This window comes from Zootoca vivipara, chromosome 12 (assembly GCF_963506605.1).
Source record: "Zootoca vivipara chromosome 12, rZooViv1.1, whole genome shotgun sequence".
Taxonomy (NCBI): Eukaryota; Metazoa; Chordata; class Lepidosauria; order Squamata; family Lacertidae; genus Zootoca; species Zootoca vivipara.
In genome coordinates, this window is record NC_083287.1 from 23,851,487 (window position 1) to 23,877,165 (window position 25,679).

Consider the following 25,679-nt stretch of genomic DNA (forward strand, 5'->3'; position numbering starts at 1 on the left):
AGTTCTCATAAGTGGGTATGTAGGATTTTGTTGCACCTACCTTCCTGGTGTGATTTCCTCAGGGGTTTTGTGTGTCCTTTTATTCTGCATTCAACAGTAGCCTGCAGCCTTCCTAGGACCACCCACTTTCCCCTTTGGCCCCACCCACCACCGGGATTTTTGTTCAGAAGGGAATGTGGAAACCTTGGTGCTAAGAGAGATTCTGCAACCCTGGTTTACTGGGAAGAAAAGCACATCTAGTACACAGGGCTTTTTTTAAAAAAAATCCTTCTGTTTTTCCTCTTGCTTGGAATAACCAGGGTAAGAGCAGATGCTAGCAGAACACACCAGTTGTAGCCAAATCGTACTTGAGTGTCTATTTTTAGTTACCTACCTGCTTAGGGAGTTCAGCACGTGTGGTGTATTTTGGGAATGCTCATCAGTTCTTCATAATAGATCCCATATGGCTGCTAAAAGGGTGGGGTGGGTATCCAGGATATTTAAGGAATAAAAAATGGAATGGAAATACTGGCCAACTGATGCTCAGGGGCTGTTATAGATTAGAAGTAAACTAACACAAAATGTGGTGTTGCTAATCAACCCGTTTAAATGATTTTTTAAAAAAAGAAAGAAAGAGAGAGAGAAATTCATTTTATTTCCTTTGTCCTTGTGAGGTCTTCTGTCAAAATCTTGAAATAAGCAACCTGATGGAACATAACTGAGTTGATTTTTGTGGATGTCCTGGAGCTGGTCACATTGGGAATTCATTGCTACTCTCCTTTTAGCTACTTAAAATACTCTGTGTAGACAAGGCCTGAAAATGAACGTGTTTTCTTTACGTTATTTAAGGAAGAATTGCATGAATGATCAAGCAGGTTGTATTTATAGATACAGTTTTGTATATTCTAAAAATACAGTTGATAACTACTGGGTTAGAGATGAGGCATAATTTCTAAAGAGCTGTAGAAAGTGCTAAGCAACAACAGAAAAATTATAATTGCTCCATGGCAACTCCACCGCCAGCTTTCCCCTCTAATATTTCTTTCAGAGGATCTGAGATCGAAGTCACACATTGCTATGTAATAATAGTACAACATATTGTAACAGTGAAGCATTGTGACCATGAATGCAAAGGCACACCAAAATAGTTCTCGTGTCTTGTTGAAATTATTGAAACTTTTAGATATATATTTGGAACTTGAGTGTATCGACCAGGGAGGGGGTGGTAGCTGTTCAGATATTTTTGCTGTTTTTTCAACTTGCATGCTGCTTCAATTAGGAACATTTGTATTAGGATCCCCCTCTCCAAAAAAACCCCCCACCAACGCAGCCATTCAACAAACTTGAAGTATGAAGCAAATAACCTGCCACATTACATGAGCCGCTTCCGCAAAGAACTTGTGGTCAAAGGTGAAAACTGAAAGTGGGTGGAGCAGAAATTTGCAAATTGCTGAAACAATTCTCTGGAGCGAATTCTGTGGCCTTCCTGCTTCTTAGCTGTTGCATAATGATTTCCAGAACTGTCTGAAACACCTGTACAGGGTCTCCTCCCCCTTCTTGTTTCCAGAACAATTAGAAAGAGTGTTGAAAATAGAAAGGCAGAGCTCAACCTCTAGGAGGATTTGTGCGGTTTCCCATATGAAACGCCTTAGCAATAATAAATTCAGAGTTCTGACAGCAGAGCATGATTGTACCTCTGCCCCAAGACTAAATTCTAGCAGCTGAAGATGCTGCTGGATTTTGTTGATGCAGGAGATACTGTTTCATGGTAACGGAAAGTGAAATGAGTTTCACCAGGCCTAGACAGTTGAAATAGATAATTAGAGGATTGGCTCTTCCCAAAGAGCTCTTGGGAACAAATTGAGAGTTCCTTTTTAGAACCTCTGAAAAGAGAGGAATGGGTGCTTTAAAAGTACAGTAAAGCTTGAATCATAATGGAAGAACCTTATTCTGCTAACCGAGAATACGCTCAGGATCGTATTAACGTAGGGCTATGCCATGCCTGAGAGTCCTGTCTGTGGTTTTCCCCACCCGCTAGCAACAGTTAGCCAGTGATTCCTTCGCACACTTGGACTTGTGATGTCAGGATCTGGGGCAAAAATAATCAATTCAAGAGAACCACAGCTGGCCATAGCTGTTGAGTACAGTGGTACCTTGGTTGTCGAACAGCTTGGCTCCCGAATGCTGCAAACCTGGAAGTGTTCCGGATTAAGTTTGGCAACCAAGGTACCACTGTATTGCAGCCACATTAGGCAACTTTATAGCAGAGTTTTAAAATATCCCAGTGGTGCTTTTTAAATGTTGGTTGCTGCATACAAGCTATTGGCAGCCATTCACAAAGGCACTTGAGATGTTGTTGGTTTTTTAAATAGAACGAGTGTGATATGTAGTGTTTAGATCGCAGCACTTACGATGAGATGCCCTCTCCTTTCTGTATCCCACTGAATAGGAAGAAGACAAATGGGCCCTTCAACAAAATCTTATAGTTGCATTCTTTCCCCTTAGCAGGCGTGTTCCTAACTGCTGGACTCTTATAAGGTGTGGTAAGGCTAAAGCAGGCCGATTCATTCATCTCTATTTACCAGCTGGTTTTCTTTTCCAATTGCCAACATTCCCTGGTCCCTGGAATGCATGAGCAATACTCAAACTGGACTGTTTCTGAAGGTGTTCAGATGTTTTGTACTTCCCCATACCTCGGGGTTCAGCGGAACATGCTGCTTTTTCTTCCTTCTTTCTCAGTGATCCACATTTCAACGCCAGTGCTGTTGGCACTCAACCACCTGAGTTCACTGTTGGGGGGAATGATGACAGATCTGGCACAGGATTCACTGAAGCAGACCTTGCCATATGTTGTCACTCAGGCAGCTTGGGTGAATAAATGTAGCCATGGTTCTTAATTCAGCACCAAGTAGCCAGGCATGTAAGCGGCTATAATGCAGAACTAGCTTGCTGCAGACAAAAAAAACCAAAGTGAACTGGCATTGTCTGGGGAACATTTTAGTAGAACACACTGCATGAGGCATAATACCATAAAACTGATTTTAGCAAGAGCGTATTCTGTGGCCATTGTGCAGACACAAAGAACAGGAAAAACTCCAGGGGTGGTATCCGAGCATTTTTTAAAAAGCAAACTCTATAATCTATAAACTAGACATTGGTGTATGGCTTTAAAATGATTAGATTTCATATCCTGAAAAGAGTTGTTGGCAAGACATAAGAAATGTTTTACAGTATTTAGATCAGGCTTCCTCAGCCTCAGCCCTTCAGATGTTTTTGGCCTACAACTCCCATGATCCCTAGCTAGCAGGACCAGTGGTCAGGGATGATGATAATTGTAGACTTAAAACATCTGGAGGGCCGAGGTTGAGGAAGCCTGGCTTAGATTATTTATATATTGTCAGCTTATATATTGTCAGCACTACTGGAGTCCAAGAAGAAAAGATCAAAGTTAAATATTGATCAGTATTCTGAACCTTCCCCCACATATTACATAATTACATTACCTTATTTTGACCACTGTTGAATAATACAATATTTTGTGTAATAGTACAGTAAGAGACTTTCTTACCCTCAAGTTTGTGAAGGGTGCTGCCCTTTAGTCTAGCTTTTGTGAAGTGGGAAGAATCTGTTGCCATGGTTACCACAGCTCACGTTTTCTATATTGTCCCTGGGACTTCCAGCAAGGTTCTCGATGCAGACTGCCACCTTGGTGCTGCTATTAAATATTGTTTTCTGGCAGACTTGACAACAGATGCCTACTTAAATATCTGACCTCATCATGCACTAGAATTGCCATTGTGCGGCAGTTAAAGGTGTTGTGTTCTTAGGGGCGGCAGTTTCCATAAATGGGTTTTCCACCAATCATATTGGCATTGTTAATACCTTTGCCTCCTCTATGGGGGTCACTTATTGCTCTCTAATCATTTCCTATGGGTATTTTCTGTTGTTTATCTGTTCACAGCTGACAGGTTTTTAAATGCCCACACCTTTAAGTGCTGCTTCAATAATTGGGCAATTAAAAAAAAATATTAAACAACAACTTGGATGAGTTTAAAATGTGAAAATGACTCACCAGATCAACTATAAAGACAAGGTGGTCCTAGAAGTATTGTCTTCTGGTAGAGGTACAGTTAGTATGGTCTGTGAGCTCTGTGTATCTGTATGGATACATCAGAAGGTCAAACTCTCTCACCCGAATCATGGAATCCATGCTGGGAAGTGTTCCCACAAATCACCCCACCCATACCTCTGCCCCATGCCTAAAACATAGTTGAGGGCTGACATAGTGTACTGGCTTAAGCATGTGGGTTCGGAGACCCTGGTGCAAATCTAGCTTTGGACATAAACACAATCGGGCTTCCTGCAATTAAGAAGGGCTTATCCACGCTTAACTTTTCCTCAGCACTATTGAGACATGGTCTGTCCTTTAAAGCTTTATGTCTGAGCACCCTTTCTTTTGCTCCAGAGCTTTCCCCACAAAAAATGTTCTTTAAAGCGGGGAAAGTTCGTGTGTGTTTGTGTGTGTGGCCAGGAATGCTCAGCCATGAAGTTTTAAATTGCAGGCCATGCCTGAAAAGAGTGGAGGAAAGTATGGGTATAAGCCTCAATATGAAGTGTTATGAAATACACTCTGGCACTATGTAAATAATTTTTCTATTGTTAATTATTTAAATTCTCCGCCCCCCCCTTCAGAGCAAGCTCTCTCAATGATGCCTGTGAATAAAAGATAAAACGATATTTCATGATAAAGAAATGTACAAGAATTAAAACTTCAGCAGGTAATAAACCTTAAAGTGAAAAAGGAAGAAAACCCTGCCGGTCTTTATTTTCGGACCACTTCTATAAACTGTCCGAGAAGTGGGGTTGGCAGGTTGTTTCACGGTAATCAAAGGCCCTATGTATCCCTAATATTACCTGGTTCCTATTCAGTTTCTTTTTGCATGCCTCCGAAAAAGGCAGAACATTACACTAAATAATACTCCGTGTCCATCTGCCTTCCCATTCTTTTGTGACGTATTTCAACACTACTCATCAAGTCTTGAATGTTACCCTTCATAGCTTATTGGTTTGCTAATTTTATAGCAATGGTGTCACGTTGCATTGCTGAAAATCTGAGCTCTTTATTGTTGTTAGAATTGCTCTTGACTAAAATTGATGGTGTGCTGTTGTCTCCTTTCCCCCTTCTCACCCTCCTGCTCTGTCTTTTAGGAATTTCCTTTGAGCACCACCCTTGGGATGCATTTGGAGATGCGATGACTCTTGCCTTTCTCTCCCATGTCTTCTCGTTTTGTCGCTGAAAGAAGAAACTCTTTCGGAGACCATGACTGAAGAAAAGAATCTCGGTGTGTCTCAGAAAGTCTTGTCGCCTTCAAGAAGTACTAGTAGCTGCTCCTCTAAGCAGGGGAGTAGGCAGGTAAATATAAAGTGTTTTTATCGTCCCCTTTTGTTTAACACCACATTGATTGAAAAAATATAGATCAAGATCTGTATAGAAATATAGATCAAGGTTGGAAACCTGTGGCCCTCCAGCTGTTGCTGGTATGACCATTGGTCAGGGATGATGGGAGTTGTAGTCCAACAATCTCTGGAGGACCACTGTTTCCCAACTCCTGTTGCAGATGATTCACTTCCTGATAGTTTGCCCCTTTTCACTGTTTCTGGTACTTTGGATTAATTCACATGACCAAGCTGGTGTTCTGAGTATGGGGGTTGAGTAGATCTGTGGTGAGTTGGTTCTGCCTTGGTTTCACGCAACAGGCCAAGTTTGCAACCTGGCTTTCAGTAACGTTTTAATTGGCACTGCTAGTTCTCTCTCTCTCTCTCTCTCTCTCTCTCTCTCTCTCTCTCTCTCTCTCTCTCTCTCTCTCTCTCTCTCCCCCCCCCCTTGGTGGATTTCAGTAGTCATATTTCATTTTCAATTGTGCCAGAAAGTTCATTTACATAAAAGAGAGCGTGATGCCACTTTCTTAGGTTGTGGATGGTTGAGCGGAGATGTACTATTAAAAAATTGGCCATGTATGCATGGTATAGATAGCAGACCAGATAAGGAAAGTAGATTATGCAAGGACATAAGAGCCTGCTGGATCAGGCCAGTGGCATATCTAGTCCAGCATCCTGTTTTCTCAGTGACCATCCAGTTGCCTGTGAGAAACCAGCCAGCAGGACCTGAGTTAGTGCAAAAAGCATTCTTCTCTCCTGCAGGTTCCGGATAATATGGTTTCATATTATCATGGCCCCTTGCAAATTCCTTTCGAAAGCCAAGATCATGTTGATACTGGCTTTCATTAGAAAGATCCACTAAAATCCATGGCACTTACCACACATCCACACTTGAGTGGAAGTTCAGAACTTGGTCACACACTTTCAAGTTCCTTGCAATCCTAAGGACTGGAACCTTTTTAAACAATCAATAGAGGCAGAAGAGGAGAGGTATGATGGGTTAACCAAAGATCTGTATCAGCCAGCATTTTGTTTCTAAATGCTAGCCATTCAAATGCTTCTGGGAAGCTTATAAGTGCACTCTTGTTTGCCCCCAGCATCTGTTACTTAAAAGAGGGAGGGAGAGGGAGGGAGAGATTCTGGGCACAAAGATCTCATATTAAAGTGAAAGCTGAGATTCTCAAATACATTTCTGCATGTTTATAAAGTAAAAAAACACATAATTTTGAATCAAAACCAGTGCAAGAACCCACCCACCCCAATGCAATTCCTTATTTATGAATATTTAGAGATTTAGCAAGAGTTGCACTTTTTCTCTTCTGTTCCATTTGGTGTAGTTCCCCCCCCCCCAAAGCACATACAAATACTGGTTTTAGCCGGACTTTCTGCTTTCTTATTAACCGGCCAAGTTCTCTGGGAACATTTCCTACTTTTTCACACTGTCTGTGCCGTTGATCAGATTAAGTAAATCAGATTATGTGGAAGAAGACTGTATAAACAGATTCAAGGGATAACAGCTGCTGGCAGACATTTTGTTTATATTTCGAGGCATCCCTTTCCAGTGGTTGGGAGCAAGCATATATCTTTGCTGTTAGGGTTGCCAGGGCAACCAGGATGTGGGTTCTATCCTTGGCTGTAGCCCAATCTGTCTGCGCTTGGATTTGGCCACTTTATTAACGACCTTCCTATGTTGTCCGCATGAAGGGGGGGCACCATGTGATTATTGGGGAGTTGGGGTGTACTCCTGGTCCCCATACCTAGCATCTCTGCTGGAGACATCCATATTTTAGTGTGGCTGTCTGTAATGAAGAAGCCCATGCACAAGTAGCCATTGAGGCTGGCTCATTGAGATAAATGGGGAACTGCCTTACCAACCTCTGATGCCCTCTTGCATCTCTGCCTTCCAAAGGCTTGCACAGCTGTTTGTTGCAGTGGCCCTGGCTACAAGCTTCCCAGCCGAATGGTGCTTCTGGGGCTGGCTTCCTAGGCCCCGTGGGGCAGAGTAAGGAGGCACCTCTCTTTGAGGCAGGGTGGGGGGACAGTTCAGAGACGACGGCAGCTGCCCAGAGGACTCTGAAGGAGAAGGGGAGAGGAGAGGAGGGAATGCTCCACTAGCCTTCTCGGTGGTGGCGCCTGCCCTGTGGAACGCCCTCCCAACAGATGTCAAAGAGACTTTTAGAAGACATCTGAAGGCAGCCCTGTTCAGGGAGGCTTTTAATGTTTAATAGATTATTGTGTTTTATTTTTCTGTTGGAAGCCGCCCAGAGTGGCTGGGGAAACCCAGCCAGATGGGCGGGGTATAAATAATAAATTATTATTATTATTATTATTATTATTATTATTATTATTATTATTACCCTGTTTCTCATATTTTAAGACATACCCATAAAATAAGCCATAGCAGGATTTTTAAGCATTCAAGGAATATAAGCCATACCCCGAAAATAAGACATAGTGATAGGCGCAGCAGCAATGCCGGCCGCGGCAGGAGGAGGAGGAGGAAATAAATAAGACATCCCTTGAAAATAAGCCTTAGTGTGTTTTTTTGAGGAAAAAATAAATATAAGACATGTCTTATAATATGAGAAACACGGTATTATTATTGGAAGGGTGTTCAAAATAGGGTGAGAGGCTGCCTGCTCTTCAGCCAAGAGGTGACATAACTGGGCTCCTGAGCCCCACAGGGGTGCCACAGAAAGAATGTAGTTGGTCAAGGCTGAAAACCTCTGCTCCAACTAACCAAACCTTAGCTCTTGGTCCTCCCATGACATTCCTGCTCTTTTCACTCGAGGTCATGTTTCTATTGCAATATTTATGAGCAAGCAAGGGATTACAGGTACAGCTGAATACTTCTTTTAGTTTAGTTTACCTCCACCACCCTTGCTTTAGCTACCTTTTTTAGAGGGAAGCCATTGTTTTCAAGCCATCATTTGATGACACTGTTCTTTTGCTAGTGCATAACTGATGACTTTGGGCTGTGGCCACAACCGTTTGAGTTGCTAGAAGAATCTTTCATGGGTATGAAATAATAAGTTTCTTTGATGGTGATTATTTATACCATTTTGTAAGCATAAGATAGGGTTTGGGCATATGGAAGAAAAATATCTTAAAATCACTTCATTGGAACCTTCTTTGGATCAGAGGCGTCTTTGATTCGGCCCACATTAGAGATGCCCCACTTTGCTTTGAACCCAAGGCAAAGCTTTGCTCTACCTTCCTCAAACTTCAGATGTCTCCCCACTACTTTGAGAGTAGCCAGTGTGAGATCAGGCAGGAGCTGCCCTGAAGTCACGAAAGAGGAAAATACAGGCTTGTTGTTGTTTAGTCGTGTTCGACTCTCCGTGACCCCATGAACCAGAGCATGCTTTGGAAACTCTCACTTTCTTCTCAAAGCTTCTCCTTTTTTTATGTCCATTGAGTTTTCTTGGCAAAATACTGGAGTGGTTTGCCAGTTCCTTCTCCAGGTGGATCACATTTAGTCTAAACTCTCTGCTATGACCTGTCCGTCTTGGGTGGCCCTGCACGGCATAGCTCATAGCTTCTTGGAGTTATTCAAGCCCCTTCACCACGACATGGCAGTGATCCATGAAGGGGGGAATACAGGCTACATCCCTGTAAATGGCTGGAGCTGGGGAAAGCTAACACCCCAGCAAGGATCCTTGGGCAGTGGGGTTCATGTTGGGTGGTGGGCTTCCCTACAATCTTTTTTTTTTTAGTGCAACCTTCCCCCCCCCCCCCTTCATCACATGCCTCCATGTATGTCTTCCTATATTGGGGTTTTGACAGCTGCCCAATATCCTAAGTTCTGAAATTGATTCAAAGCTTTAGGGATGGCCCACTTTGCTTCTGATTGCTTCAGAGATAACCTGCTTCACTTCAGCAGAAGTCCAAATGCCCCCAACATGACCCTCTTCAGTACAGTATTTGCCTTTATCCAAAACAGATGCGCCCCCCTACTATAGAAGGTGGAGTGCAGAGTTTGTTTCATGTCACTCAGAAACCAAGCAAGCAATCATTTTATTTGTATGCCGCCTTTCGAAAGTTAAAACCACGCTCAAGGCGGCTTACAACATATTACAAAGTACTGTGCATAATTAGACATAAACAATAAATCGCCGTTTAGTCCTCTTAGTCGTGTCCAACTTTCCGTGACCCCATGAACCAGAGCATGCCATGGAAATTTCTTCTCAAAGCCTCTCCTTTTTAATGTCCACGGACTTTTAATGGCAAAAATACTGGAGTGGGTTGCCAATTCCTTCTCCAGGTGGATCCCATTTAGTCTAAACTCTCAGCTATGACCTGTCCGTCTTGGGTGGCCCTGCACGGCATAGCTCATAGCTTCTTGGAGTTATTCAAGCCCCTTCGCCATGACAAGGCAGTGATCCATGAAGGGGAAACAATAAATTCAAACATCAAAAAGTGCACAACCAAATTGAACCATTTCCACATAAGTCATAAGATCTAAAATAAAGAGACAAAAAATAATACTAATAACAGCAACAATAGCTCAATACTGTAGTCTGTTAAGGAGCCTCAGCTTTTGTAGTTGAAGTCAGTCAGGGCCCCGCCCTCCACAGTCAGGTGGGAAAAGGCCTGCAAGGTCTTCCAGGACTTGCAGCTGAGATGATCTCTGGCCTCTTCAGCAGCCTCATCTTTTGTAACTGGAGTATCTCTTGATCTGCTTTAGATTTTCTATAGAACTTGAACGCTGTCTGGACAGTAAATATGAAACCCAAGGGATTTGCATCTGGTTACACTGGGATTTATTTCAGCTTAACTTGCAGACCTTTTTAGCTTTATTGTGTTTTATGTTTTGTCTGTGGAGAATTCTTACCTTGTAACATGCAAGAATTGTGGCTGTCTCTGCTGATGTTTTTATATTCCAGAAATGTGCTAGATGTGAATTGGAAGAATTACTGTTGGCAGGATACTGGAAGGGAGCCAGACCCTGTTCGAATTATTACTGTTTGCGTATCCATTTATTACCCCTTTCCCCTTCCACCTTGGCTACTCATAAAACCAACTCTGGCTTCTGACTAAACTTTTTGTATCACTTGGAAGATTCTGATGGTGGATTCCATTTCTTTATTGTAGTTCACTGTAACAATTGCTACTAATGCAAGGCAATATTTGCTACTGCCACTGTCTTCTGAATTTAAGAGTCAGTGACTTTGCTGATCTGCAGAATGAAAAGTAGCAAATCAGTCCTGTGCCCTTTTGTTCAAAACTAAATCCCAGTGAGTTCAATGGGGTTACTTCCAAGTAAGCGTTCTTACAGCCATAGATGCTTAAGAGTGTATACTAATGATAAAAAGGAACAATATAGAGAATATTTGGGTCATGTGTGGTACCAGAGAGAAAACGTAGCAATGGCTCTGGTGGGAGTAAAAAAGAAAATTTAAATTTAAAGTCATTTGTGCCAATTTTATGAACTGTAACAAATGTTGGTGCTGCTGATGTAAAACCCTGTCTTCCCCCACAAAGATGCTTTCTATTTTTGGCACTTGCAAATATTCACTACAGCAGACTGTGTTTTATTCTAGACAGAAGTCTGGCGCTGTCATCTGGTATGTTCAAGGAGCTGTAAGAGAAAATTTCAGCCTGATAGTTATTCTATTTCATTGCTTCATTCTTTCAATATGGCTTCTACACAATATGCATACTGTGCATTGGAAATTGGGTGGCTTCTAGCTTATTGCATTTAATATCATTTTATCATCCAGGGCTTTTAGAAAATGGGCTATTATTGTCTTATTAGATCACACCAGCAATCCATCTTGTCTAGCATTCTGTCTCTATCAGTGACTGGCTAAATGCCTACATAAGCTAACACATAGGACAGGCTTCCTCAACCTCAGCCCTCCAGATGTTTTGAGACTACAATTCTCATAATCCCTGACCACTGGTCCTGCTAGCTAGGGATCATGGGAGTTGTAGGCCAAGCCAAAAACAGCTGGAGGGCCGAGGTTGAGGAAGCCTGACATAGGACATGATGGAGATAATATGGGGAATGGGCTGGCTCCTAGCATCCTTCAGTACACAAATGTTCCACCTTAATTATAATGAATAATGAGCATTGATAGATGTGTTATCCATTAATTTGTACAATCCTTTTAAAAGCCATCTGAGTTTCTAGCCATCACCTTTTTTGGCCATCAGCTCATCTCATGGCAGGGAATCATTTCAACAGTTTGTAGTGTTTCCTTATTCTTTTTTCTTTCTTTGGTGATCACTCGTAGCCGAGTAAGATTGTCTTCCATAAACACGATTTTAACAATGGGTCTGTAAGTGACTGTGGAGGCCAATTCTGGATCCACACGTCCTTCCACAGTGGGGACATTGGTTTCCGGGCAGGAGTTGATCATGTTGTGGATTTGCCAAGTGTGCATTCCTCTTAGCACGTTTCTCCCTTGCGTCCTGAGATCGAGTTTCTTCAAAGCCCATGACACCTTTGGTAAAGGCTGTTCTCCAACTGGAGCGCTTGCAGGCCAGTTTTCCCCAGTTGTTTCCTTATAACAACAATACAATTTGGTAATTCTGGTCCAGCATTGGACTGACTGGGTGTTGCAATTATAGAATTATCCATATGGTATCTTCTGTGTCTCCTAACACATCAAATATGCATGGTGAAGGGAGCAGAAGGCTGGTGAAAGAAGAAAGGCTGGAGCAATGTTTACTTTCCTCCGGGCTTCAGCCTGATGTTTCCAGAGGTTGTATAATGTTGGGCTGTGTTAGATATGTTTCTGGAATGTGAACTCTAGTAGTTCTGGCCACAAATTGCATATTGCAAGTTGAGAATTTTCCCAGCAGAAATGACATGAACTGAAATCCTCATCGTGAAGTGCTAGGATCTATTTCATGAACCTTACTTGTTGTCCTAGAATCCCACATGCTTCTAAATGAATATTTTTAATGGCGGTTTGATTTTCTGATAATTTCATCTGGGATGTTTGGCACCATTTCCATTGCCTTGCATCCAGGAGCCAGGAATACCTGCAGATATTCCTACAGTCTTGCTGCCTAGTAGCAGCAATTAGATTCATTGTATTCAGCGTGAGATTAAATCGATTGTATGGGGCACTCAGCTAGTAGCTGAACTCAAATTCTGAAGAGGCAATTTATAATGTATCATATTGGCTAATTTTAGTGTAGAAATCCATCTAAATAGTGAAGCACTTCCATTCCCACAACAAACAATTTGGTGCAATTGTGCTCTTTTTAATGTAATCAGTTGTTGTACAGGTAATCACAGGTTTCATACACTGGTCCTAGTCTAAATATTATATATTTATGTGGGGAAATGTTAGGAGACCTCTATTCCCTTCAGCTAGCTGGTTGCCAGAGTCCTCCCAGAAAAGCAATTGATTTTTAAACTGCTCTGGGAATTGTAGCTCTTTGAGAGGAATAGAGGTCTCCCTGCAACTTACATCATCCTTAACAAAGTCCTGTTCCCATGATTTTTTTGTGGTGGGGGAGCATTGATTGTTTAACATGATATGACACTGATTTAAATGCTTAGTGAGGGTGGGGATCATTGTATATGTGTGTGCATAATCTTGCACTCAAGGGTAGAACTACCCTGTTAAGGTCATGCATCATTTGGCCTGAAGTCAGTCTTTAACTGCAGGATTTTAGGTTTCAAGAGATTGCTTTCATGCAGAGCAACTCTATCTTTAACAGAAATGGAGCCTGGTTTTGTGACTTTCTTTTTTGTTGTTGTTGTTGTTAAAGAACAGATCTGCTTTTATAATAGTCCTCTGCTGCTCTATAGCCTATAATGCATGTTTTCAGATACCTAGATATCTTTTGCCTCTGTGATGACTGATACTTCAGGCTCCATGTGACAGACGCCATACCTTTTGTCTGCTGAGAGTTGGTAATCTGCCCCCTCAGTCCCATTTTAATTAGGTATTGTCAGTTTTAATGAAAAGGCTCATTGGCAGGAAATCTGATGAAATATGAACCTTCAAGCATCCACAAAGACTCTTGAGTTGCAGTCTTTTTTTTCCTTTTCCCCTCCTTCCACAGCAAAATAGTTGACGGAGAAGCCAAAATGGCCCTCTCTGAACTATAGTATAGCCATTTATTTCTGAGGGCCATGTCCCACGCGTTCTGGCACAGGTATCTGACAGCCATACCCACATGTCCGTTGAAAATGTGTGCATTTATACTGCTACTTTCGCCCCCGTGTAAAGCCCTTCTTTGCAATTTTGCCGAGAGAAGCCCTGATTTTAAGTGTACATGCACCATTCCCTGGAGAAGATGTGAGGATCTGTTTTGTGCTCTGGTACCTGCGCCAGACTATAAAAGCGCAAAATGAGAAAACTGTCCTCCAGGAACATGTTTCTGATGCGAAGCTGTTCTAGCTGTTCTTTGCTTTCAATTTGCTGCTCACAGGCTTTTCTTCTGGTCCAGGCAAACCGATGAGATTACAGTGGTACCTCGGGTTACAAACGCTTCAGGTTACAAACTCCAGTAACCCAGAAATAGTACCTCAGGTTAAGAACTTTGCTTCAGGATGAGAACAGAAATCGTGCTCTGGTGGCGCGGTGGCAGCAGGAGGCCCCATTAGCTAAAGTGGTATCTCAGGTTAAGAACGGACCTCCAGAACGAATTAAGTTCTTAACCAGAGGTACCACTGTAGAGGGGTTTCTCAGAGGTGTTATTAAAAGGTTAGACTTCAGATAGTGGAACACAAGTTGCTCAAAATGTTGCAGTTTTCCTGGTTTTTAAAAGGTTTGTGTCCCTCATGCATGGCAGCTCCTGGAATGGAAATGTTTCCTATTCCCCTTTAACCCATCCTAGGAAGCTCCCTTCCAGGAGGCCCATCTGCCTCTCTCGTGGGGACTGGGTCTGCAGGCCTGAGATTCTCTGACGAATCAAACAAAGCATTTGTGCCATTTCATTTCGCTTTATCAAATCCTTTGCGAGATTAAATTACCATTTTGAAGAAGGCAAGGACAGGTGGCCGAGAGGATTTGCCTTTGGCCTTGCAGTTTCCAAACCACTTTCAGTGATTTGTCCCTGTTTTCCATGATGAATATGTTCCCTCCTATCTTGTGAAATTAATGTTAGCATTCTTTTGTTACTACTTCTTAATGCATTTATATACAGTGGTTTGCAGTGTTAAAATACTACAGCAAATAAATTATTATTTTTTAAAATGGACCGTTCGCCCGGGATGAGAAGGTTTCAGGTGACTAATTTTTACCTTTTGGGAGTTATTCCACTGACATTTCCGCAAAGTTTGTTGGCAATTTGAAATGTGATCAGTTCACTAACTCCTATTGCTCATTGCCTTCTCACTTGTTGGGTTTGATTTGGGCTCTGAATGTTGTCATATGCATTTTCCTGCTGTTTTGCAGCTCTAAAATGTGGAATAAGCATGCATATTTCATTTGAGGCAACAGAGCATTTTAGGCTTTGTTGTTGTTCATTATTCAGAAGCGGGGGAAGGGAAATGGGTAATAAATATTCAAAAATTTACAAGGATCTTCTGGGCACAAAATACCACATATGGTAGGAGAGGATGGGATTACAAGAGATAGTTTAGCATGGAATAATCACACTACCATGAGAGCATATAATGATCATTGTTGTTGCATTGATAATAACATTTAAAATATTCCTGTTATTGCTATATTAATGTACTTCATGATACTTTGGCTGTGTTTGTACATTCATTATGGAAATGAGCCTATGAATCTTTAGGGTTGCAGGCTTTCCTTCTATGGTACAACTACAAGTGGCAGATCAGAAGCTTTTGCTTCTTCTTTTTTTGACAAACCACAGATTACCATTATGAAGTTAGAGAATGTCTAGATTTGGACAAACCATGGTTAGTCTTAATCATGGTCCATTAAAACAATGTCCAAACATAAAGAAATTTCAAACCATGGTTTATGAAGCCTGTTCGTTTTAATAGACCATAACTAGATTAGACACAGGGGGTTTTCTGCAGTTATAGAGGTATAATTGCTCTTCTCTCCAGATTTTTTAGCACACTGCCACATGACATCATCATTATTCATCTAGTGTTCTGGAACAAAGACCACTTTTTTCTCCCGACCTACAATTCTTAATAGTTTCCATTTGTGTACAAGTATTGCCCCAGTTTTTGTGTGGAGGTAAGGTTGGAGAGCATGGCTTGCGAAACATCTGTTTCACTCCACTTCCCTATGACGCTGCAAGATGTCAGTTCATGGGCTCAGTTCAGAGGAGAGAGATTGCAGACTGAGATGGTGATAATGATTCAGAGTTTTGCCCATAAGAGCAAAAATTAGCTGCGGACAATATTCCTCACAATAACTAGGTTCACCAGACATAATAGTTCCTCTTCTTATCTGCTATACTATTAGAATTCCAGAACACCGTGAATTAAATTAAAAAAAAGAGCCACAAAAGTGATATTCCTTGGACATGTTCATAATTCTGACATTTACCAGAGGAATATGAGAGTATGTAAGGGGTGTGACTGGAGCCACACAACGTTTCTCAGTTCAGGCACAACCTACTATTGTAGAAAGAAAATATTTACTCGTCCCTTTCTAATAACAGCAACATGTGGCCAAAGGTACAGACCATCAGCTACAAATTCACTCTTAAAAACATTAGACCAAACAGCAACTAGACCACCACAAAGGATAAGTGCGGAAAGGCCCACAAGTTCTCACATTTCACTTAACTGTGCAGAAGTGGAAACAGAAACAAAAACTTCCAGACTTTCCCTCCTGGTTGTGCCTGAGGAGTAAAAGGAAGGGGACATGCCCTATTCCAAGGCTTACTTAGACTTGCTCCTGTAACCATTCAGTATAGTTTATTGTTTCATTTGTTGCATATTAAAAAGTGTTTAATTTACTTGGCATGCTGGTAGATGGGAATTGTAGTTCAGAACACCAGGTTGGCAAAGACTGCTCCAAACAAATGGATTTATAGGCGCCTTTTGTATTCTGTCCATAATGACAGTTCAACCCACAGCCCACTTAGACTGCATTAGCTGCACTCAATCTGGAAGCCCAGTGGGGCGGCCATCTTAAACCCAAGTGACCCCAGTCTGCTTGGGATTTTGGCCTGCCATTAGCAAGTTAAAGTTGCTGCTTTTGTCACTGTCCTCTCATTTGACAAAAGTGGGGAAACCACACGGTTAATATATTCTGGGCCTTGTTTCTGAACAGGACAGCTGGGAAATTGTAGAAGGACTGCGGGGAGCCATGAATTACACGCAGGAACCACAGAAACAGGAAGGCTACCTGCTGAAAAAGAGGAAATGGCCTCTGAAAGGTTGGCACAAGGTGAGGACATCTGTCATTGTTGTTTGTTTCCATTAACATTTAAGTCACTTAGTCTGGTGCCCTTGTTGGAAGCCTGGGCGAAGGAGTATTACAGCTCCTCAAGGAACAGTCGCACTGTCTTACACTTCCTGACTAAAAGAGTTTTCTCTGTATTACAGAGATGCTTCTTTCTGGATAAAGGGATTTTGAAGTATGCAAAGAGCCCAGCTGACGTGAGTACCCCAAAGACACATTGTGCAAATGTCGTGTGAATTAATTTGATGTCTGCTCAGGTTTTTGTGAAATAAATCAGTGATTGTTTACAAGGATATCAGTAGGCAGAAAGAGGTAATCTGGGAAGTCGGGGTTTATTTGTGGTTGTGTTTTGGTTTTTTTTGCTGTCCTCTCCCTGAATTGAAATAGTTATTTTTCAACGACTCTTGACAGATAGCACGAGGGAAGCTGCATGGGTGTATAGATGTTGGGCTTTCGGTGATGTCCGTGAAGAAGTCAACAAAATGTATAGATTTGGATACAGAAGAACACATTTATCATTTAAAGGTAATCCTGTTGTTAAGTAGAATGTCATTCTGGTGCTGGAAAAGATTGCATTCAACCTAGAGATCTCCATCTGTTTCCCCAGAATACTGTTGAATTTGCTATATTTTGCCCTATTTACTTAGTTTGCTTAAAATGCAATCTTAGTCTCAACTTGGTGCAAGGTCATATCTTTCTCTAAGCTTGAACCGAAAGTGTTGTATGTGACTGAAATCAATAGTGTAACTTGAATTTCCACACATGAGAATAAAGTTTGAAGAACAGCATAGTTTTAACTACTTAATACTATTTCGATGTTTAATGTACATTTAAAGTATGTAATGGTGCCAAAAATTTATTATTAATAGGCTAAAGCTTATTATATGCTTTTTAGTGTGAATGATTGTGATTTTGCATGTTAATATCAAAGGATGTTATATATCAAAGGATATGGGCATAGTGTAGTATGCTGCAGCATGGTGCATCAGAAAATCAGAGTTATAGAAGATCTGCTTTTAATCTTCAGAGGAGTGATTGGACTGAGGGAACTAGAACCTCTTTTGCCCGTCAGTAATATGTGTGTAGCTAAGGGAAATCACGCTTCTGCAGTTGCTCCTGCTGTTTTCCCATGGTGTTCAGTGCTCTGCTTTCTAAGATACATGTACAGTTTAACTTTATGTTATCAATTTTTAGCTGTAGGGTATTTCTTAAAAGCCTTTTGATCAGAGCAACCCTGGGGGATGGAACCTGAAGCTGGAATTTGTATTTAGCGTTGGCTCCAGATGAACCCACAGAAAAGGAATAATGGTTTGAAGTGGAGCCGCAACTGAGTCACAAGCCATACAAGACAAAATTGGCTGATGGGGTAGTGCCCCAGTGGCTGCATATAAGAAACTCTGCCTTAATACAGACATTGATTTGTTTTTGTTTTATGCGTGACTAGAGTGTGATGTATTTGATATGTTTTAAATCATTATGAACTTATATAATAATTAAGTTGGACTTGGGATCCAAATTGCTGCCCAGGAACTTCAGACTCGAACTTCGGTCCAAAGAATTTGTGTTGATCAGTACAGAATACAACTTGCATATATAGCAAACTCAAAAAGAAATGCAATAGGAGCTGAGTATTTTGGTGTAGAATCCGTTGCTACTTTAACTTTGGTTCGCTGGTCTGATTGGTTATTTGGAACAGGACATGGTCTCTGTGTCACCCCTTCTACACTTAGCCTATAGCTTTCCCTTTGTTCTGTAGATGCCTGTGCCAGGCCCTGTTTGCTACCATGTTCACTGCCTTTTGTCCTTCCTGCATCCCCTCCATCACTAGGCTGAGAAGTAGAATCAAATTACCAGGACCTCACTAGGACAACTCCCTTCCATCTGCTGCAGCAAAACCTCCTCTGTCATTCAGTTCAAAGGAGTGTTGTAGGAAGAGTGGGGTTGCGCTCATGACCTGTTTCTGGCCACTGTGAGAACAGAATGCTAGACTAGTTGGGCCTTGATAGGTGTGGCCCAGCAGGTTGCTTCCTATGTAGGTTTTCCAGCTGGCAAAGCAGTCCTGGACTGCAGAATTATTCATTTAGTATGGACTTTGAACCAATTGAGGGAAGATAAATGAGATCTTTCATCCCACTTATGCTGGGTAGTAGTAGTAGCAATGTGGAAAAATATAACTATTGTTTTTGTAACCTCTGTTTTCCTCTAGGCAAAATCTCAGGAAGTCTTTGATGAATGGGTAGCAAAGCTACGCCATCATAGAATGTATCGTCAAAATGAAATTTCCATGTTTCCGCATGACATCAACAACCATTTCTTTCCAGCATCGGCTTCTGTTACAGACTCCGTAACAGGCTTTCTGGAATCCACGGCAAGCAGAAAGGTAGAAACCACAGGAATGGCAGATGATGGGCTTCCCTTGGGGCTTAATTTGGTCTGACCTCTGTGTGCAGAATACAACAAGAAATAGAGTTGATACTTGAGGAATAAATGCAATATGTTCCTCTCAATAAACCACTGTGGTGCTCATTCTTTTTCCAGTGCCAGTGGAGGTAAAGAATGAATGTCAACAAAGGTTGAGTGTTTTGTGGCGATTTGGGAATTTGGTGGCTTCAAAATAAAACATAAAGAAATCGAAACAAAGCTTCATCCAAGTCAATTGATACTAAGCAGCATAGTTTAAGTTTACATTAACTGAAGAAAGGGCCACTTTTCATGCCCTCTTTATGTGCTGTGTGACCTGATGAGTATTTATATGGATAAGCAACATGGTGCCCTTCAGACATTGTCAGACTACAACTCCCATCATCCCTGCTCATTGTCCTAGCTGATTGAAACTGATGAGAGTTGGAGTACAGAACATCTGGAACGCACCAATTTGGCTAGCCTTGTTCTGTGGCGTTTGGTTGGATACAAAGTGCACTATAGCTCATCTCATTCTTGTTGTTCACTTTCCTCACTTCTTGTTGTTCTGGCAACAACTTGGTCATTTAGGTAGAGAAACTGTCCAGTTGCCTTCCTGACAGACCATGGATTTTCTTTGCCCAAATGTCTGTAACGGCCTGATGGCCATTGATAGGAAATGTCAGTGGTGAAGCAGTTGGGAAGTATTTGCATTTTTGGCTTGTAGAAATGACAACATTAATGGGACTTTGCTAGTATGTAAGAATTTAGCTTGAAATTCGGTTATTTTAGCAGGGCAAGGCCTCTGGGTATACTTTATCTTTCAGCCAACCTGCAGATTAGCAATGGTGCAGGTTGAGCTTTACTTCAGGGATGGAGAACCTGTGGCTGCCCAGATGTTGTACTCCAACTCCCATCAGCCCCCTCCCCAGGTTTCCCATCCCTGCTTTAATGCATGCAGCTTTATTACTTGGGGAAATTGCTTTTGCAAAGCCTTTTCCACCTGAAGTTAAACGTCTGTACTGTCATTCACCATAACAAACCATGGAAAGTATTTCTCCCTTTACTGGAATATTTTTATTGATGATGTAATCCTGTTTCCACGCAACAGCGAGGCAGCATGACTCAGCAGAATTCATTGCAGACTGGAAGTAGTTTGTCATTCTCCTGCTCAAACAATGACTCAAGGATCCCACCTTGGCTGCAGTCTTCGGAGGATATGGAAAGATGTTCAAAAGGTAACTTTTCTGTAGTAGAAATTCATACTTTTAAGTTACTTAGCGTTTACAGGACGTTCTTCAAGGTTCTCTGTCCTGATGCAACATCCGCCTTAAAGTCTTGGAAAGCAATTTTTAAAGCAAGCTTTGATAATAGACCATGTGGCTCTGAAGTTAGGGTTTCTTTTCTTCCTCTCCATTTCAAGAGCCTATCACCTGCCTTGTCAATTGCTTCAGCCTCTAAAAAGAACTGGACTGCAAATAACAGGGGACTGAAGTTCAAATGGAGAGTTTGAAATAACTTGTTCCTAGGTGGGACATAGATGGGTGGTGGAAAGATGTGTAAAGCGTGTGTGTGTGTGTGTGTGTGTGTGTGTACCCCCTGGGAATGAAAATGGGGGTGGGGGGTTGTTTCCTTTACAGCCTTTGGGCTGGAGTTCCTTGGGCTAAAGGTGATGTTGTCAGAGGTGTTACAAAACATAAGTTAGGCAGCATAGCTAATGATCAGGGTTGGTGAGAACTGCAGGGCAAGAAGAAGAGGAGGAGGAGGAGGAGTTTGGGTTTGATATCCCGCTTTATCACTACACGAAGGAATCTCAAAGCGGCTAACATTCTCCTTTCCCTTCCTCCCCCACAACAAACACTCTGTGAGGCTGAGAGACTTCAAAGAAGTGTGACTAGCCCAAGGTTACCCAGCAGCTGTATGTGGAGGAGCGGAGATGCAAACCCAGTTCACCAGATTACGAGTCTACCGCTCTTAACCACTACTCCACACTGGCTCTCCCAACTTGTCCTAGCACTATGCTCCAGCTCACCCCAGCTGCAGGACTCCTCACTGTGAAAGTATATATGGCATGTGGGTGTGTTTCCACTTTTCACCGAAACCGTTTGACCGATAGCGTTCAAATTTGCACACAACGTCCCATGCTACCGTGAGATTAATCTTATAAAGTTTGCTAAGACAGATGTCACACCTACGCCACGTAAAAAACCCCAAACCCCGTGTTACAGAACACACAACTCACCCAAAAGTGCATGCTGGGAAAAGAACCAGGTTGCAAACCAGCGCCCTCTAGCAGCGGCTACACTGGTACTACACCTATAGAACCTTCCCTCTCAACAGCACCTCAGCTGCCATTTACATACTAGGCCGAAACCTTTACAGACTAGGCCAAATGGAGGTACTGACTCGCCTGGGTGGGGGGAGGAGGAGACGGGATACGTCATGGATTGACACAGGGTGGTGGCAGTCACAGGGATTAGCCACGGCAACGCGTGGCTGGTCCAGCTTTTGTGTGTGTGTGTGTGTGTGTGTGTGTGTGTGTGTGTGTGTGTGTATATATATATATATCACAAATGTTTGTTGCTAGTGTCCTTTTTAGGCTGGGAAGGAATGAGGAACGTGCGGTTGAGTACTCTCGGCATGGGGAGAAAGGCCGAGAGGACATGCAGGTGCACAGGAACTGAAACTTGGTTTCAGAACAGATTAGGAACATAGCCAGCAGCCTTCTAGTGAGTTAAGCCAGTGAGCTACAGCCTTTCCTTGGTTTGAGAAGAACAGATGGAGGACGATTAGAATGCCCCTGAAGAAAGGATTTGTTCCAAAACGCATTGAGCCTAATAAATCCTTTTCCTATGTACTTTGGGGTATATTCCATTTTTCTTCCTGTGACTGGGGTCTGAGTACTGCCAGCATCTTCTATTAGTGTGTTCCTCTCTGCTTTCCTACCCAAAACTCTCTCAGGAGCTCTCTTTGAGAAAGCAACTAAGTCAGGCATGTGAGCTACCTTTAAAATACTTTTTTTCTCCTAGCCTCTGTTTTCTAATGGGGTGTGTATGGGTTTGTTTGGGGTTTTTTGGTGGGGATGGAGAGGAAAAGAAAGACTGGCCCCCAGAGCCTAGTTTATGTGGAACATCTTCTGCATTCTTGTTTACATGTCACTCAGTTTTACTGCTTTGATTTTTGATAGGGCTGTTTCAGTTACATTCTTGTAAGAGAGTGCTAACTTAGCTGCATATTAAGAATTAGACAATCTCATCCAGTCCCTCGAGGAAGCTAATAATTACAGTGAGAACAATGCTTTATGGTGCTATTAGTCTAAAGAAATGGAATAAATGAGGGCCAGGACTCCCTCAGAAGACAGTGGACTCTCCTTCCTTGGAGGTTTTTAAGTAGAGATGGGATGGCCATCTGTCAGGGATGCTTTAGCTGAGATTCCTGCCTTTCAGGGGGTTGGACTAGATGACCCTTGGGGGGACCCCTACCAACTCTATGATCCTATGCTCAAAGATGCTGGTTAAACTCTTTTCTCCCTGGAAACGCTAATGCAACCCTTTAAAACATGGATCATATATTTCATAGGTGCCGTGGTATGTTTTTGCTAAAATTCTACCCGCCTATTCGTAAGCTTCACTTTTAATAGTTGCTTCAACAAATCCTGGAAGAGTAACCGCAGAATCAGAATGTAACTGACAGCCAGGCACATCCTTAATATCTTCTGAATTACCTAGTAATCAGTTACCATTAGAGTTCTGCTGAAAGATACATTGTGCATACACTTGATAAATGGAGGGATAGATAACCTCTTCCTCCCTCTCCCCTCCCCCTCTCTTTTACAAAGCACTGAAAATCCTCTCTTTTCTTCCAAACAGACCTCTCCCACTGTCATAACTATCTGTTGGAAATGAGCCAGCTTCTGCAAAGCATGGAAGTTCTCCACAGGACATACTCAGCACCTGCCATAAATGCCATGCAGGTTAGTTGTGGAAATTGCTACTTCTGTTCGGTCATGCTGCTAGCTCGTGTTAGCTTTCTTCCTAGATTTGTGATAAATGCCGTTCTTCTCTTTCCCGTGTGCTGTTCTAAAGGGCATCCCCTTTGAAAGTCCTAAAAAGGAAAAAAGAACACACCGGAGGTGGCGCTCCCGAGGTCTTAGTAAAGATGCGAAAGGAATGTTGCAGGTAACCAGCCTCTCTTCACCCAACCCCTTCCAGCTTAGCCTAAAAATGTAGTGTGGATGAACTGGTGAAAACCTCATTTTCTCCAATATAATTGATAGTCTTGGTAATTGCTCTCAGTGACAGATGGTGATTCCGTTCTGCTGGTGTGATATAAGCAGAGGGTGCTGCATTAACTAATCTATTGAGCCTTTCATTTGCTGAACTTTTGACAGCATAATAAATAACATTTATATCCAAGATTGGCTCCATCCATCTGGAGAATGCACATTTACAGGGGGCTGCAGAAGGGTGAAAGGGGTAGGGCAGTCGTCAGAGTACACACTTTGCATACATAACACCTCAAGCCAATGCCAAGCATTTCGTAGTGGTTTCTTAAGCCTTAGAAAGCTGTTGTCATTTTGGGGTAGGGAAACTAGGCTAGAATTGGTTTGACGCAGATGAGGGTAGAGTTATGCATACTATAGGGTTGTCATGCTGGTCAATTGATTGGTCAAATACGATTAATTGGCTGTAGTCAGACATGTTAGGAGCACCCTGAGTGACTAACAGCTGGGACCATAGCTGCCAAGTCTCTTGTATTCCCCGGGAAACCCCCGTTTTTCCAGCCGTTTCCCTCTGGCAGCAAAACCCCCTGTAAATCCCCCGGATTCTTACCGGCCCGGGGAGGCTCCTTCTGCGCATGTCTGGAGTCTCTGGACATGCGCAGAAGTGATTTCTGGCGCTGCGGCCATTTTGGAAATGGAGAGAGCATGCGTAGAAGCAACTTCCAGTGCTGCTCTGCCCATTTCCAACATGGCCACAGCGCGACTTCTGGCTCTGCGGCCATTTTGGAACTGGGCAGAGCTTGCGTAGAAGCAACTTCCGGTGTCACTCTGCCCAGTTCCAAAATGGCCGCAGCACAACTTCCGGTTCCGCGCAGCTGCCGTTCCTGGATTTTTCAATCTGGAAGTTGGCACCTATGGCTGGGACTAACATCCCAGTGTCATCTGACAGCAATACAAACAGTGAGAGTCCCTTGCTGTGCAGCCCTGAAGGAATCAGGGCTGCGCATGCTAGCCCACTCCTCACTTTTTGGAACAACTATTCCCTGACTTTCTGAGTTCTCCCTCACTTTTAAGCAGCATGGGGGAGCTTCTCCTACTAGTCACGTATTGTAACCACAGCCAGCTTTGAACAGGAACTTGTGCTTCAGGCTGGAAGCATCAAGGAAACATACACAAACAGTCCTCATGGAAGAGACACTGGTCTAAGCTTATTGGCTAGCCAGAAATTGACCCTGTAGCATAGGGGTGAAGAAACTTTTTCAGGCCAAGGTCCTCATCACCCCATGGTAATCTGTTGGGGGAGGGGGACATTCCAGTAGCAGGTGGGGCCAGGCCCACACACCATTGCACAACAATAGATCTGTTTATATTATCTAAACTTCACTACCATTAGGTCTTTTGGGAATCCACTGCTTATATTTCAAATCCTGCCTGCAACTTCATGTCTGGATGATACTTTGATAGATAATCTATCAATGGTCCCAATTCCTCCTTAATCATGATGTCCTCTTAGTTTGGCAGTTAATTTCACTGTTTCAGCCTAGACCATCAGTTTCATAAGCCAGTATTCCTTTGAATTGTTTGCATTTCCTGTGGGGAGGAAGGGCTTCAAGTGTTTTTTCACAGTGCTCTATAAAGCTTCTGGGAGGTCCCCTAGCTCTTTGGGCAACTAGCAAATTCTCTTTATAGCATACGTGTTTAAATGCTTGTCTATTATTTGACCAGTCAATTGACCAAGTTTTATGTTTTTGTTTCATTTTTTTATTTTCTTGACCGGTCAAATACCACCCCACCCCTAATATATTGGCCAATGCGCTTTCTGTCATGTCCGTACTCCAGCCTAGCAATCCCACCACCCCTTACCTTTTCCTTCCCCATACCTCCAATCCTCTGAATTCAGCAAAGCATTTAATGAGGAGCTGGAGCACATCCTTTCAGGTGAGTGAATGACAAATTCCTCCGCAGGTTAGCTGGGGACTTTCTGAAAGAGAGCAGGAGGCTTGAATAAAGCTAAGAAAGGAGACTGTTGAACTGAGAGGGGGAGGGGGAATTGCATAGATCGACAGAGGAGGAGAGGATCTAATTCAGCTGCAGAAAAGAGAGTTGAATGATGTACTCTGTTATCACCTTTTAAGCACATGTTAATTGACACTTGCATTGGTATTGGCATGGCCTCAAATTAACCTCAGGTCCCACCCACCCACCCCATGCACAAGCAAATCCCACAGTACTTACACTTATTTAAAGTCGGGTTGCTGTTGTTTTTGCTAAGAATATAATATTTGGAAGGACAGATCGTGAAGCTGAGGCTCCAATACTTTGGCCACCTCATG

General features: G+C 42.6%; 1 protein-coding gene across 6 annotated transcripts in view; it reads left to right on the forward strand.

Annotated features, from left to right (window-relative positions):
* OSBPL3 (oxysterol binding protein like 3) overlaps nucleotides 1–25,679 on the forward strand; it is a 96,692-nt gene that overhangs the window by 31,573 nt on the left and 39,440 nt on the right. For all 6 annotated transcript variants that reach the window (XM_060280714.1, XM_060280717.1, XM_035129222.2 and 3 more), the window contains 8 exons: nucleotides 5,188–5,392; nucleotides 16,593–16,709; nucleotides 16,868–16,921; nucleotides 17,136–17,249; nucleotides 18,931–19,104; nucleotides 20,236–20,362; nucleotides 22,994–23,097; nucleotides 23,210–23,302. In XM_060280714.1, coding sequence (XP_060136697.1) covers nucleotides 5,300–5,392; nucleotides 16,593–16,709; nucleotides 16,868–16,921; nucleotides 17,136–17,249; nucleotides 18,931–19,104; nucleotides 20,236–20,362; nucleotides 22,994–23,097; nucleotides 23,210–23,302 — 876 coding nt within the window. In that variant the 5' untranslated portion in view covers nucleotides 5,188–5,299. The remainder of the gene's footprint in view (nucleotides 1–5,187; nucleotides 5,393–16,592; nucleotides 16,710–16,867; nucleotides 16,922–17,135; nucleotides 17,250–18,930; nucleotides 19,105–20,235; nucleotides 20,363–22,993; nucleotides 23,098–23,209; nucleotides 23,303–25,679) is intronic.